Source organism: Zonotrichia leucophrys, chromosome 2 (assembly GCF_028769735.1).
Source record: "Zonotrichia leucophrys gambelii isolate GWCS_2022_RI chromosome 2, RI_Zleu_2.0, whole genome shotgun sequence".
In the NCBI taxonomy this organism is placed as follows: domain Eukaryota; kingdom Metazoa; phylum Chordata; class Aves; order Passeriformes; family Passerellidae; genus Zonotrichia; species Zonotrichia leucophrys.
This window is the reverse complement of record NC_088171.1, coordinates 72170426-72186888: the sequence shown is the minus strand read 5'-3', so window position 1 is coordinate 72186888 and position 16463 is coordinate 72170426. Positions and strand designations below refer to the sequence as shown.

Below are 16463 nucleotides of genomic sequence, written 5' to 3'. Positions count from 1 at the left end.
ATTAAGCAGAACATAATTTTGTCATTTATTGCAGAGGGGTACACCAGTACTTTTGTATTAAGCCAGTTTCAATGAAATGAGCTCTGTAGCTGTCCCCTTCAATGGAGCAAGTGTGTAAATATGGCATTAATTTCTATTATTGTCCTGGATTAATGCAGTACCCTCCTTTGCTGCCAATGCTTCTGCATTTATAGGAGGATGCTTGTCTAATCAGATGTTACTTGCCGTGTCATGGCTTTATGAAGTTAGCTTTGTTCTGATGTACAGTAATTATATTTAAGTTGCACTAGGCTGCACAGTTTAAATGAATAAATTACACTTTGGCACATCCTAACTGTAAAAGTTCTTGGAGTTAGTTTATTTAAAAGAAAAGAGAAGAAGGAAATTAAGTCCTCGGTCTCCTATTACAGTGTGTGCACAGATCACTACATCTGTGCAGAACAACAGAAGAAGCCAAGGAATAATTTACTATGATCCCAGAGAGAAAAAAAATGTTGATTTTACCAAATATTTAGTGTTACTGAAACATTTATAGCCCTTTCATACAATCTATTTTGTACCTGAGCAGCCTAAAATTCACATATCTATAGATGTTCAGGTTCTTTCTGTGTTACAGATAATTCAAACTCAAGAGTGACTTCCTTGAAAAAATGTTTTTGTCAAGTTAAAAAAAGGTCAAACTTCTTGCGTTTTCTCATATTCACTTCTATATATATATTAGAAGAAATGAGTGTGCCAGGCATAAAGACACTTCATGTCTCAGACATATTGATAATGCTGTTGAGACTTAATATGAATTTGTATTTTGAGCTTATTTAGCTCTGGCTGAGTTGAAAGACTTGGTCCTTATTTAAAGTGGTTATTTATTTTCAAAATCATTTTAGTCACTCTAAAGAAAATTTCCATAAGGGAAGCGCTATCAGTCTTTTTAACTAAAGTGGCACAAATAGTATCTTTTTAATGTGGTGCCTATTGTACTTAAGGCTTGAGTTACAATAAGCACAATGCTCTTTCCAATTCCCCATCTAAAAGAAAGGTGATTTTCTTTATTCAAACCTCCTGATCCAAGAAAGAAAGGGAGAGAAGATAAATACAGCTCTTTGTAGCATTGCTTAGAAGTAAAGGTTAATCATGAAGTGCAGAGCTGTTTTTAGATGTTTCAAAATGTAAAACAGATGAATTCACACCTTCCTCATAAATGGGCTGCTCTAGTTAAAACTTTGAGAAATGAATTCCTGGCTCTGCTTCTTTTTACAGAGAAAAATAACATAGTGGCCTTCTGGGGCAAGATCTTTAAAGATTTTCGATGAGATTTATGTGGCAGAAAGAGCTCTCAGAGACAAATCGATATAACTAAGTACAGCGCTCTCATACAATCATGCTGATCAGGAAAACTGGCTGCATCATCACAGGGCTGTCATTTTCTCACTTGCACTGTGTGAGATTGCCTAAGGTTTCTTACAACGTTGAAATCAAACCCTCCAGTTGACAGCAGCCAGTGACAGCAGGGGGTTCAGGGCAAAGGAACTGTATCTTCTTGAGCTTGTGCCTTGTTAAACACATTTCTTTTTCTGACAGACTCGACATTCCCATTCCTTGGCACCATATTACCTGTACAGACACATTCTCAGGTTGCATCTCTCTGTCTATTAGGTATTTTTTATACACAAATGTGAGGCCAAAGATTTCAAGGAAAAATGCATTCCACCATTTTTTATACATCCAACACTTTTCTTTGTTTGTGGTGTTTTTAATCAGTGTGTTTGCAAAGAACAGAACGACAGTACCTCATCTTAAAGTGCTAAGATATTTCTGATCCTCATTTCTTCACTCCCTCATCATCAGATGAACCTGTTCTGTGGTGTGTTTTTACTTGGCTCCTTCTAGTTCATGCTAATTCCCACTGCACGCACCCTGGGCTCTGCTTTGGTTTTGCTTTGCTGCTGCTCGGAACAGTCATGTTGGTGCTGCTGAGGACCTGCTCACAGCAGGGCTCTGCTGTTCTCAGTCCTGCATGGAGAAAATGGCAGTTCCCACCCCTATAGCAAACTATGGGTAGCAAACATATGAAGGAATTCAGGTGTAAATTAGTAAAATCAGGAAATGAGGAGCTCAGCCTGCCTAGTCACTTCTGAAAACCCTGTAAGACGTGTACGTGCAGGTCTTATATACACTTACATACCGTAAGTATGCAAACCTGTAAACCTGGACAGGCATCCCAGAAGCATCTGAAGGAGGACAGTCCCACTGAATGCCATTCCAGTCTTTCCTAGCTGAGCACAGACTCTGCTTGTTCAAATGCATGCACTGGTCTCACGTATGTACATGAGTTATGCAGAACTGGTGCAGGTCTGGGCAGCTTGAATATAAGATATGCACCAGTGACCTGTTGAAGAAATGGGAACAGAACATCCTACTTGCAAAAAATGAAGGCTAAAGATATTTATTTGTGTATGTGTGTGTAACTGTGGCTTAACAATTCAAGCTTGCCGCTGATGGACATTAAAAGAAGCAGCGTGAAACAGTGACACTATCCAGTATATTTTATGGAAATGTCCCTCACAGATTTTTAAGGTCAGTTCTGCTACTTAGCTATTAATCTTAAATACATGAAGAAAAAATAATCACATGAAAAATTAGTTAAAATGTTAGCTGTACTGGTAATAAGAGGTGGAGAGCATAAAAATTAGGGAGAGAAAAGGAAGAAGAAAGGAACTGAGGGGATCGACACAGGGGAAAAGAGAAACCTAAAGAAGAAAATGAACTTTCCCTGTAAATATCTTCAAGGTAACAATGTAAATGAAGGAAGGAAATTACAGCAAGTCTCAGAAGACAACAGAAAAAGAAGTAATGGCCATAAGCAAAGAAAGAAAAAGTTCAGCCTAAACATGAGCAAAACTCTAAGAGTAATTAGTCTAGTGAAAAATTCAAAGGTAGCTGAGGTGTAATTAATGCACATATCCAAAAAGGCTGGACTAAAAATAAAAAGATGAAGATAACACATCCATTAAAGTTGAGAGGAAACAAATTTAAACAATTTAAGTTTTGAGAGGAAACAAAGAAGAAAGTGTTCTCTGGCACTCTGTGAGTGATTTTTCTCCACAACGACCTGGTAAACTTCAGATTGGCACAATGATTAAATTGTGTTGCTTGCAACATACCTGTTTTGTCATGGTGCCTGCTTGTTCATTATTTCATATTTTCTTTTTTTTTTTTTTTTTGTGACAGCTGACATCAGTGCTATTCTTTTTTTTTTCTTTTTTGACTTCTCAGCAGTTTTAATTCAGCCATGGCATCTCCTCCGCGCATCGTTTTGTTCCCTTTCCATCCAGCTCCTTCAATCATTCTGCTGACACAGATGTTGCTTTTGCAGTAAGCACTGAATTCTTGCTCCTTCAGTTGCACTTGCCTCAAATGTTTTGAATTCTGGCTTGTTCTGAGAGATCCTGTAGCTGTTCAGGTGTGGGTGACTGTTAAAAGCTGTGCAAATGGATGACCCTAATTCAACATGGCTCTCAACAGACGTTTTCCTCCTAGAGACGTCTGTGTTTTGCTAAGCACATTATGATTTATCATGTAGCATAGATGTTGTTTCCTCAGCAGTATCTTCTTGGTGTTTCGTCAAACTGTAAATTCGTGCTTTTAAAATCTCAGTTACCTGGATGCCAGGGTTTCATTTCAAGGTTTGACTTTCAGCTCAATACAGATGCTCATTAAAGTCAAGGGAAGGACCCTACTTACTCAGATGTGTTAAGAAAGAGACCTTATACTTCTATTCAAGCTTAAGTAACCCTGAACATAAATTTGCCATTTGGATCCTTCACTGTGCAGTCAGTACAACAGCTCCCACTTCTGCTGTCACAGATGGTATTCCAAACCCACGGTCTGCTTTAAGTCCTCACACAACTCTCCATACCTTTGTATGCGTGTGCTCAAACACCCATAACAGACTTACCCTTCCAATTCCCAAAGTCAAGAAGTGCTTCTTTCTGCCTTTCCAGATGGGTGATAGACTCTCATTTAAAAAAGGAGTTGGGCAGCCACATGACTTTGGTGACCTGTGCCAAAAGAACTTTGTGGTGTCCTAGAAGCTCTTGAGTTTTTCCTGGAAAAGGCACTTGGACTGGAGTTTCCTACAGTGTGGCTGTAGCAAAGAGAAAGAAGGACAGAGCCATAGGCCTGCTGTGGATGCAAGGGCAGGCTGGCTAGGCAGTAAGGAGCTCGTGCCTGCCCAGGGACACTGACAGGAGACAAAAGGGAGAGAAAGGAAAGACAAAGTTCATAATCCCTTAACATTTTCCTCCTTATTTTGCCATTCTAAAGTTGCCCTTGCTGGGGTTAATTAACAACTATGAATGCCAGTGCTACAGGAACAAAGTAGATTGCAGTTTTTACCCCTCTCCCACATTTTCCATCGCTGTGACTGGACCTCAGGATGTGACCTCTGTAAATGCTCTCTCATTACTTTCCTACTAATTAGTCTCATTTCATTTATGAGTTATATTAGCTGGGGAATTTATAGGGTTTAACACATTAAAAAATAAAGCTTCTTGACATTTGAAAATACTCTCACTTTGGAGAAACTGTCAGTCCTCTTCACATCTGCACATAAGGGGATGGTTGAAAGAGTCATCTGGGGATAAGGAAGCGTTCTCCTCACAGCAATGGCTATGCAAAGTGTTAAGAAGGCCATGCCATGCTGGCTTAATGTGAGCACTTGTGTCTTATAGCTAAATGCCACAAATGTTTAAAACCTAGACTCAGCTCATATAACTATGGGCGTTAGACTGTTCAGAAAGATAAAAGAGGTGTCACCCTTTGCTTCTCAGACAAGAGGGGGTGATTCATCCTGCCTAAGCCATGAACTAGTCTCTGGAGATGTGGCTTTCTCTCTGCACTTATCACAGCAGGGGCCTTGGGGGGCCACAGCTATGACTTCAGTGTCTGCTGCTTGGTAGGATGTGATTCAGCCTCCGAGTTCAGTGTGATAAAAGAACTTACTAGAAGTTCTTGATTTTGGAGCATTCTACTTTTTTCTACAGGTGCAACTGACTGCAAGTTCAGACATGGCCTCTAACAGCTGGTTGTGCTCTCCACCCCTCTGTGTGCATACATGCATGTAAACTGAGGGAAAATGCCACTGAAAATTCAGCCTAGACCAGCAGCACCCAAATCAGCACATTTTTTAAGTGGCTAAAGCACTTAAAAAACCAGAGGCCATTCTGAAGGGCCAGGTACAGCTTGCTGGTGTTCACCTTTAGCAGAATAACAGCCTTCCATCTGTTCTCCAATATCACCTCCTCAGAAATTTGACTGGGATTAAGAAGGATTAAACTTCTGATAGAGCCATGCCGGAAGCCAAAAGAGGAGCTTCTTTGTGTCTGTTCACTGGAACCTCTTCTGAAGGGGTGTCTCCTTCAGACTTGCCTTCTCTACACATGCCTCCTTGTACGGAAAAATTGCTGAACAAAAGAAACTGAGTTAAGGTGAACAACTTCTGTTGTATTACAAGTTTTAAGACATAAGGATGTGATCTATTCTGAAAGTCCCTGATGATTTATTTAGTGGGAATATTTCTACATTGTTTCCTTTAACATCAGAGAAAATGTGCCTTTGGAGAGGCACAGCTTTTATCTCATCCCTTTTAAAATCACACCACTGATCTCAAAAGAAAGGCTATGCCATGTCAGAATTTAAAACATTCACCTTATGGCTGTCACCCAAAGTAGATGAAATATATGCCATTGAGTTTTAAATGACTGCTTATGCTGCCAGTCACAGTCAGATCCTGAACTGAATCATGTAAATTTCCTCTGTTTCCCTGAAAGTGATGAAGCTGAATCTTTTTATACCAGAAAAGGACCTGGCCCTTAAGTTTCAGCGTCTTCCAAATCCAAAGTAATTTTATCTACTTGAATAATTTATCATCATAACCTATTTTTCATTAATTTGACTATGCTCTTGTTCCTCTCGGGCTTGGTACTTACAGCATAGCTCTACTGCGAAAAACAACGATGTGAAATTAGCACTTTCTTACTCAGCAGAACCCTTTCCTGTGAGAAGTCAGAAAGAGTACTGCTTAACTTACCATGAAAAGTACTAAAATCTCTCTTTGCCCCTTCCCTGCTTTCCTCCCAAAAGGACCAGCGGAGCCAGGGGGAAGCAAACGGGTCAGGATTTTTGGCTCTTTCATTTATGTGACAGCCAACCAAGCTCCAGGGCCACCTGGGCAGCCTGGGGGTCTCTGGGCTGTGACCAGCGTGACCCTCCTGCTGCTGGCAGCGAAGCTGTAGCCGCCAGCAGAGCTTGCAGAGCTGCTGCCACTGATGGCAAGTGAAAACAACATGATTTCCCACTTCCAGCTGATGTGCTCAGCTCAACAGAGACAGACAGTCGTGTGTTTAAAATTAATCTTAGGCATAAGGATTGCAGGATGATGACCACTAAAATTCTAGGGACTGGGAAAACAGAAGAAGCTGTTGGTTGATGTGCTGTAAAACATCTCATGTGTGAACACTTCTGTACTAATCCTGAGGAATTTGTTTAGCTAAAATAGATTATGGAATCAGATTGGGGGGGCCCAAAATCAAGTAAGATGTGGAGACAATTTCTGAATAAACTGGTTGTTCATACAGAGACCAGTAAAGTAACATTGGCATAAGATCTCTCTAGGAAGACAATACATTTTGAGGCAGCATTCCCCACAGTGTATCCAAATTTTTTTCCTACTTTCCAGATAAGTACTTTCTAAAACTCCCACTGAAAATTCAAGATTAGTATTCCCCAAGAAAGCATATCAATACATTGTAAAAATAGGAAATTTCAAAAGAACTTGGATTTTTTCTTTGCCATAGGACATCATTTATTACAAGGATGTTCTTCAAATTTAGACAGTCTCTAACATATGACTAAGTCTGAAGTCACTTTGTCTGTCAAAAGGTAAAGGGCAAATGAGTTATCAGGGCAGCTGGGTCATCAGAATTCATTCTCTTAGGACCCCATGTAGTAAAAAATATCCTCAGTCTTCCAAACAACTGAAGTCCCAAAAGGCCACAAATCCTAGCCTTGCAACAGGCCAACTTATCCAACACAAAGGTCAGCATCATTAAACAGAATAAACAAACCAATCCAAGAGCCAGAAATGACAGATCTGCCTGGGAGGGGAAGGAGTCATGCAGCTGTCTCTCTGGGCCTCCTTCATTTCCACAGTTGCACAGTCCCAAACTTCTTTGCACACCCCCACACAGTTGCTCTCCTGTGTTTCACTCCATACACACATGTGCACATATAAGCCTGTACAATGGGTGCACGCATGGAACCAGACAAATGTCCCCTCAAAACATGGGAATCCATGAGATGGGCCTTTGTCAAACAGTATGGAAACAGCAGCTGATGGAACTGAGCCCTTCTGATCATGTACAGACCTCTGGCCCTCTAGCCTTATGTCACTCGTGCGCCGGCGTTGGGGCAGGAACAGCGAGAGGCAGGGTCGTAGCAAAGGCAAAGAAGGCTTCATTCAAAAGAACCACACGGTGTTTATAGAGTGGTACGATAGATTCTATTCTACTGGTTAACTAACAGAAACGTCTTCTCATGCACTGTCCTCAAGAGGAACAGAAAAATAAAGTAGAAAAACAGCACCTGCAAATTGTTTATAGTCAACAGGTTATCACATCTTTCCAGCTCCCTAAAACTTCTCACAAGCCACCTTGAGAAATGCTTGCCATTTCTCTCTCTCTGTCCCATGGCATCCACAACCTTATTCCTCATTGCCTTGCAGGAAATAGTGTTTTGGTCAGGGGTTAACAACAGCTTGTAGAGTTGAGTACTTGTTTCTACTTCTAGCTCTCACTACCATCTCACCAGTTTCTGCCAGTCAGGGCCAGGATAAAACCCATTCTTATTCCTCTGCTTGCCTTCTCACCAGCTGAAAAGGCACAGGATGTGTTCCCACCAACCCTGGTACTGGCCCAGCCCAGATCATGCTCCAGCCTACACCTGCACCTTCCATTACTGCCCTGGAGCCAGCAGCCACCAATCCTCCTGCAGCAACTAGCACACACGGCAGCACAAGACTAAGAAGAGGGGACACTTCTCTCTTTTCGTGATGTTTACTCACAGCCCCCTCTACCTATCTACAACCCAAAAATCTCTCAATTAATTTTCAAGGAACCAAGGAAATAACTTAGCACTTTGCAGCAAAGTACTTTTCACAGATGAGAGCACAGCTGTTTGCATGTTTATTTCCTTCTGTCACCATGCTAGAAATGTATCCTGTGCTTAGAGTCATACTAACCTCTAATGAATTTGGTGAGGACACAGACTTAAGAAAACTACAGGCATTAGCAGCAGGCTGTGAACCCAGAAGGGAGATCTGCTTTCTCCTGTGTGTATGTACAACAGGGCCAAACCTCAGCTCCAGCACGACGTGACAATGCTGCTGTTCCTACCTGAGTGACAGCTGTCACACACTCTCCCGAGGTGCTGAGCAGGGGCCTTGGAGCCACGAGCTCGAGCTGCCACAGCAGGAGCTCAGCAGCAAATGTGAGCATGCTGGCTGTGGAGAGAAGCTCCCACCATGCAGGACCTGAGTTTTCTTTCACTTTTTAAAATTGCTTTTATAAGCTTTCAGTATGAAGGAGATTAGGTAAATCCCCATTCTAGAGTGCTGTGTGTGAAATTTAAAATATCCATATTAATGCAGATATAAACCAACTACAACATCTAAAGCTCAATGCTGTAAATAAGTGTGCAGTACGAGGAGAGGACAAATCTCAGCTGGGACTTGACAGATTCAGGTTTTGTTCTCATTTCTACCCTTGACCTGTTTGGTGACTTTGAGTAAGTCATTGCTTCCTTTCTATTTCTTTCTGGGTCAGAGACTGCCTGTCATTTTGTGTTCATAGCAGCTGGCATGAAAAGCCCCAGTCTCAGTGAAGATCTCTGGACACTACTTCAATAAAACCAATATCCAAATACCTGTTAAAAATAGACCACAGGGAAGCCTTTTTCTTTCCTTGGTAAAAAGGTGTCATGTTGCAATGAGTGAAAACTTCAGATGTATCATTAAGTAAATAAATATATACATGCATAACTGCATTTACACCAAATACATACATATTCAACTCTGTTCCTAATTAAAATCTAGAAAACTATCACAACTTTATTAGATCACATCTCACCTCTGTATCTCTAAAATACTAAAATTTTATCGTCTCACTTCTAATAGATTTGCTATATCTTACCAATAAGATTTATTTTCTAGCTTTGCATAAAACTCAACTCTGAATGCATTTTTAAAGCCATCATTTTCCCAAGCACATGGCACAGAATTGTATTTATGTTACAATGAAACCTCATATTTTTCAGTCTGTATTTGAAAGTAGTTAACATTTTTCTATCCAAATCAATCTGCTTCTCAGCAGTGCTGAAATAAGCTTTTTTTCTAGTGTTTTCAGCATCTGTTCTGCCTTTTCTTACCTCTCCCTCCTCACTTACACATATAAATGTCCATTTACAAGCTTCCAGCTGAAATAGATGCCAAACTTAATCCAATTGCATAAATTCACAACATAAGCTGCAAAAAGTGCATCACTACATGCCTCAAGAATTCACAGCCTCTCTTAAAATGTCTGACAGGATCCCTGAAATTGTACTGGAAAGATTCCGTACTTTGTTTCCACAGATGTGCAGCAAGGTTTTTGTTCTTGCTGTGGGCACTTGATTTCTGATATAAGTGCTGATGTGTGACTTGCAAGAGCAAAGAGTTCAAGGTCATTTATTTTCTAGTCTCAGTGAGCAAGGCATTGATCTGCTAAGCAGAAATAAGGGTCAGGGAACCTTGAAATAGAAGATAATAGTGCTACAGATCACATTAAGAGCAAATAAACAATGAAAACATTGAAAAATAATAATAATTAAAATAAAAGTAATGGGAGCAAAGGTAATGGGAAGCTTTGAAAACCTGTTTTGGGCTAAAGCCATTGAGTTCTCTGAAAGTTTTGAGGTCCTATAAGATAGGAAGTGTCACACTATTTTAGATGTCTGGTCAAGCCCTGGTTCGAAAACTAGAAAGCAATAACTTACAGATTGATTTTGATTGTTAATGTACAGGCATCAACTGAGATGGGATATTGGTTGTAAAATCTGACACATTCTGACAGGTGGAACACACATTTTAAATGTTTGGGTTTTGGAAGGAAGCAGACAGTATCATTGAATGACAGAAATTTTAAACACCAAGGATAAAGATTTTTTTTTCCTTCAGATGGTATATTTAATTTTTCTTAATGATGAAGTTTAAAGACACATGTATTTTGACAATGTTTTTCATCACACGAACAAAGGCAACAGTGTAGAATGACTTGTTCAATAAGATCATTAAAAATTCTTACCTTACATAATTTTAATTTTTTAATATAAAAAAGAAATTTATAATTGGATACAGAATAGTATTAGTATTTTCAAATGCTGCTGGATTGAGAAATGGCTGCTTTTTATTTGTCAGTTCAAGTATCCCTCTGGAAACAGCTGCAATACTTGAATTGTAATTCTAGTTGGCAGCAAAACCTGGTCACCATGTCAGAACTGTTCTGACAGAGTAAATGACTGAAGGAGGAAACCTGCAGGGAAGTAACTTTAATTTTTTTTTAGAAAGAAGTAACTTTATTTTCTTTTTTTAGAAATGTTGGCTGAGATAGCATCAGTGGGGTCCCATGGGTTCCCCTGACCATCATCCCCATCTTTAAATAAATAACAAGCTACCTCCAGTGACAAACAATTACCCACCCATCACTGCAGCAGCACTTCTGGACCACTGCTGCTTCTGCCACCAGCAAAAGTTCACGATTTCTCAGCTCAAGAGCCTGTCCCTTGCTAATGGATGACTTTTGAAATGTCTGCTCAAAGTGGAAGGTTTATTTATATATTTATTTATTTATTCTGAAGAGGTGTACAAGCAACACAGTTTGGACTCTGGTTTCTTATACTAGAGTCCCCAGTCTTCTTGATGGCTGCTTTCCAAGTCTCCACAGGAAAAGGCAATGAGGGTGTCAGTGCCCAGCCTGCACAGCCAAGTTCTTTTTTCTCCCTTGAAGACCCTCTCAGGCATGGCAAGAGAATCACAGAAGGCTTGCAAGGAAAATGCTAAAGCCACAGACTAAATCATCCACTGGATGAGGCATCACTGCCTTCCCACAGACATCCTGAGCCCTGGCCCCCAGCGACAATTTCTCCTTTTCATCTCTTAGTAACAGAATAAATGGTCCCTCCACAAAGCTGCTGTGAAGAGCAACAAAACAACAGACTGACACTTCCAGGTAGATTGTATTGTAACTCACAGGCAAATCACTTATACCCTTAGTCAGGAAAGGCTTTGAAATCCTTTTGAGGAATGCACTGATGACTGAGGCAAAGGGAAATATATTTACTTAGCAAGACTCTGGGTGCAAGTTGGTGCTCCCTTGTCACCTGTAGCAGGCAGGTGAAGGAAAGGGCCTCTAAGGAAAGCCTGCTCCCTGATGGACAGAGAAATATGCACAGCTGGAGCATGCAGCTGATTTAATCTTAGTGCCTCAGAGAGAATGCCAATCTGTGATGTGGCGAGTGGGCAGGAAGAAGTAGTGTGGATGTATGGGTCACAGAAATTTCTGTTGCAACACCATCCTCATCAAAGACAATGCACAGTGGTAAATGATGCAGATGAACAACTCCCTGAGCTCTTACAGGGCTTTACAAACTTCCACCAAAAAGAAACTTTTTACAAGTGAACCACTTATTTCATTTAAATATGTGGCCTGTATAATCAGTCTTTGAAGTAGGGAGACAGATGATCAGGGTTTGCCTTTTGATGTTTCCAAATTGTTTTAGCAAGTAACAACTATGCCTGAAGTCTTTTCTGGGAAACTTTATTAGCAACGATGTTTACAACAATCTTAGAGACCAAGTTTCTCTTAGTACTGCTGTTAAATAATCTTCCAGAAACTGAAATCTTGCAAAGCAAACTTCGGGTCTACAAATCACATAATGAATTTTATGTTAATTCAGCTGAAATCCCCAATCAAATCAGCTACAATTCTATTCAATGCTCTGTACAAATTCACAATAAAAAGATTCACAGGATTTTTAGGATTCACACAGATCCCAGTCTTGCTCTCTATCCATCTACTTGCACCCAGCTCAAGTCAATTGATCTTGCAAGAAAACATCTAGCTCAGAGAACAGAGAACAGGCTCTGAAGCAAAAAAGAACTGACTTTATCAGTAAACCAGAGACCCCCTCACACCTACAAAGGAGCAGCACAAGCTGCCTAGTTATGAGCTACAGCTGTTCCACTGATCAGCCTGAGTGCAATGATAATTTTTACCAAGGCAACTTGAAGAGGCTTCCCCTCCTTGGGGGCTGCTGTAAAGGACTGTGCTCACATTTCACATTCTACACAACTCCTGAAATCAACAGGAACACTCACAGCCACTGCTGTTAGACAGGCCACACACAGAAAGACACTGCAGTTTGAATAAAGGAAACAGGATTTTCTTTTTACCTTTTGGTTTTTGTTCTGAAGACAAGGAAAACAAAACCGCTTCAGGCAATCTTCCTAGCCCACACTTACACAGCAAAAAAGGGAAAATAGCCCACTTGAAAACACAGTTACCACCAACACTTTATTGAGGAAAGCCTAAAACTCATTAACTGCACTAACTGGGAAGCAGAAATTATTTTTAAAAGTTTGTTTTTTCCAAGCAATTTCTGGGTTAAAGAAGTAAAAAAGAACAGTCCTGGGTTCCTTCCCCAAAACAGCCTGATAAATTCAATCCAATTTAATGAAAATATTTATGAATAAGACTGCAGTCTTCTTACAGCTGGAAAGTGAAATTGTATATAGGAATAATGAAAGTAATGTTAAAACTATGAACTAACAATTCCACTGGGGTTCTTTGGTGATGTCAAATACACTGAAATTTGCTAAGCAATCATACACCTGAAAATGAAGTAATTTTCTATTCATGAAACATATGAAACTGGTCACAGTTAAGAGGGAAAAATAAAATAATGGTTTACACAATTACACTTGACCCTCTGGCACCACACCATTTCATTTACTGCTAGAAGCAGATGGGCAATTATACAAAAGAATTTGAAATACAAATGTCTTGTGGACAGAGGACTTGCTGGTGTGTTTCAAGCTTCCTACTCTTCAGAAGCATTTCAGCTTTCTATTTTCCGACTGAAGCTAAAAGAAGTTACAATCACTTCTCAAAAGTCAAATGGCAGCAGCATTCAGCAGAGAGCAGCTCCTTGCCTTTACCTTGTTTTTATTCCCTCCACTATTATCACACTCTAAATTAGAGAATGTGTTTTTTTCTTTTCTCTCATCCTCTGAAATGGATTTTAAGCATCAATCCATTAGGAAAAGGCAAATCATAGAGCTGGAAGAAGTGAGGTAGTGTTGTGGGCTCAAGTGTAAAAACCCCCCCTTATTTAAGTGCATCTCACATTGCAAGTGTAGAAAGGTATGCTTCTGAAAATACACATATTGATTAGTTCAGAAATGAAACTTTGGGAAGACATTCGTGCAGCCTGAATTTTTCAGCTTCATTTGGAGTCTACTTTGGCACTTTTGCATGAAGTGCTTCTCCTGGTGTCCATCCCACACCTACAGAGAAGTGCTTCAAACCATTGCTGAAGAAGCTGCTCAGTGCAGAGTGGCCGTAAGGCAGAAGTTTTCTTCCATGAGTTGGCACAAATTCCTTGGGCCAGACTCGTGCATCCATGCTGCCCCACACTTTACACATACAGCTGTGGGGCATGTGGGACATGCTTAAATGACTGGCCAAAAAGGATCTTTTCTTCTTTCAGGAAGAAAATGCGCAGCGAAGGAAAATAAGGGTTCAATCTGTTTTGCTTATCAGAAAAGAAAGATGAAAAATGACTCCACAATACCTACCAAGGGAGTGTATTAACTGAGAACCAGCTTAATGGAAATGAATGGCTTGAAGCAGGAAAATTAAAAGAACAAACAACACTGATAACCAGTGGGAAAAAATACCAACAGACACAGTGGATTTTTAATTTCTGGTGCTGTTCAGAGCTTTTATAGAAGAAACATCTGTCTGTCTAATACAAGCCACAGACACCAAAGAAACCCAAGGAAACTGGGTGACTTAAAACCGCACACCACTTGGGGATAAATTCTGCCCTTCCTTTGACAAAAAATGTTTTCAATGAATCTTTCTGGAACAGCACCCATATAGAGCTTCTAATATACCATTTCACAGTAACGGCCACACTGGTATCTTCCTGTCAAAGAAATCCATTAAATTAGACACCAGCCTGACAGAACAAGAAGCTCAGAAAGAAACTAAACTTGTTAATGTAAACTACATGTACATTCTCTACAAAAACTGCCATTCTCTTGCTTCATAATTATCTTCTCCTTCAAGTCTTATAACAGTGATTAAAAAAAAACCTACTCTATCTTCCACACACATCTGCGCCACATTTCAGATGTGACATCCATTGTTCAAAGCAAAACTGAGTATCTCCTTTTAATTACTGCACCATTTTCTGTAAAAAGAGCCTGAACTTTAAAGCTCTGGTTTAGCAGACTCAAGAAATAAATTTAGCTGCAAAACTTAAGTAAAATACATGCTTAAGTGCTCAGCTGAATCAGTTTTTCATAATACTTTCGTCCCCCTTACAGCAGAGTTCATGCAATAACTTGGCTGGTCGCTGACAACACAGCACTTAGACATAGGAGACAATTGTTAAACAGCCTTTTCTCCTATTAGCTTTGGAAATTAATACTTTATTACTTCATACAAGACAGTAAAAAGAATAAAAATAATCAACAACTTTTCATAAAAATTAAAAGGATTTAAACCCAAATCTTATTAAAAAGCCAAACTTAAAACCAAACTAAAGAAATACTGTATTTGCACACACTTTTAAAGGAAGATATTACAAAGTTTTTTTTTTTTTATATCAACAGGCACTCTTCATTCATCTGCAAGAAACTAGGTTAGGTCTCCATAGGCCACAGTCAGAGTTATTAAGTAAGTAAATACGCCACTGCTTCTGTGCCCTCCTTTTATTTCCTTGCTTCTTCAGTCTCCTCTGACTCTCTCTCTTGATGCTCTCTTTCCCACCTCAATTCTTTCAACTCTTGTCTGTACTTCCGTTCAATGAACCGTTTCTGATGGGCCATCTGGGGAAAGTTATCTGACACAAGGAGAAATATTTTACATTAATAAACAAACTGGTAACAGAGAAAGCCTCAACTCGTTTTGTTTTAAACTTTGATGCTATTAGAGGTAGGGGGAAACAATGTTGTTCCCATTTTTACTCATTTATTTCTTATAATACATAGTAAACCAGGACTGTTTCATAAGACTTTGGTTTCTCTGTGATTTCTTTACATCTGTTTCTCCTGCTACAAAGCACCACCAAATCTAATATACTCACAAAAACAAAATATAAAATCCTGGTACAGCAACATGGCCAGGTATTACCTAGATTTTACATTCTGTTCCCTTAGCAACAGGTGGTTGATACTGAAAAATGAATGTGAAACTACTGTCAATGCTGTCAGGGTTTTTTGTCTTGCTCCCACTCCGAAAAGTATGAGCCACTGGTTTCAAGCATTGCACAGATGTTTCCATTATTTTTATTATTGTTTTAGACCATGCAGAATCAACTACATGCCCCACACTATGGCAGGGATCCTAATGGGAAAGTAATAGCATAGCAAGATGGAATGCAGTTGAGTCTGCTCCTGAAGAAGTTAATGCTGGGCTATGTAGCAGAAGGCAGCCTTAGCGCAGTCTAAGAGCATGGATGAGTGAAGACTGCCTGAAACAGACTGGACAGGGCTGAGGTGATGGAGAAGTAGCTGAGGGATGGATGCTTCTGCTTTCAGGCACTTGTCCATTGGCTGATGTGTAGGTACACATTAGTACTGAGACTGCAAGAACAGCTTATGTAAGTGAACAGAATTGCTCTCACTTTAGTGCACAGCTCACAGAGTGTGATGTTTTCTGCATGACCAGGGTGCTGACATCCTCATGTGTCTGTGCTGTGGAGACCTGCACCCTCCAGCCAGTCAGAAAGCAAAGGGGTGGCAGAGTATGTGACAGGCTGCAGCTGATGGTGAATCCTGCTGGGATCACACAGAGCTCTGGGATCAGCACTGGCTCCCTGATCAGTCTGAGATGAATGCAAAAGGTTACTGCACTGATCTTTAAAGCCATAAATTTGGTAGATGTCTCAGCAAAGGACTGCTCTCTCTCTTGCTGGCTATTGAGAGAGAATTCAGCTGAGGCTTCTCAGGGAGGAGTACCATGGCATCAAGCTTTTTCCTCCTTGGCACCAAGCTTTTTCCTCCTTTTCCTTGGTCCCAGGCAGCACGGATTCTCAGCCAGAGAATGCAGTGCAGAAGCCACAAAAACCGCAGGAGTTTGTGGCAG

The 16463-nt window shown here is 40.2% G+C and overlaps 1 protein-coding gene across 1 annotated transcript in view; it reads right to left on the bottom strand.

The window, feature by feature from the left end:
- Positions 1–11888: 11888 nt before the first annotated feature.
- DROSHA (drosha ribonuclease III) overlaps positions 11889–16463 on the bottom strand; it is a 73722-nt gene continuing 69147 nt past the window's right edge. The window contains exon 32 of the mRNA XM_064705441.1: positions 11889–15219. Coding sequence (XP_064561511.1) covers positions 15089–15219 — 131 coding nt within the window. The 3' untranslated portion in view covers positions 11889–15088. The remainder of the gene's footprint in view (positions 15220–16463) is intronic.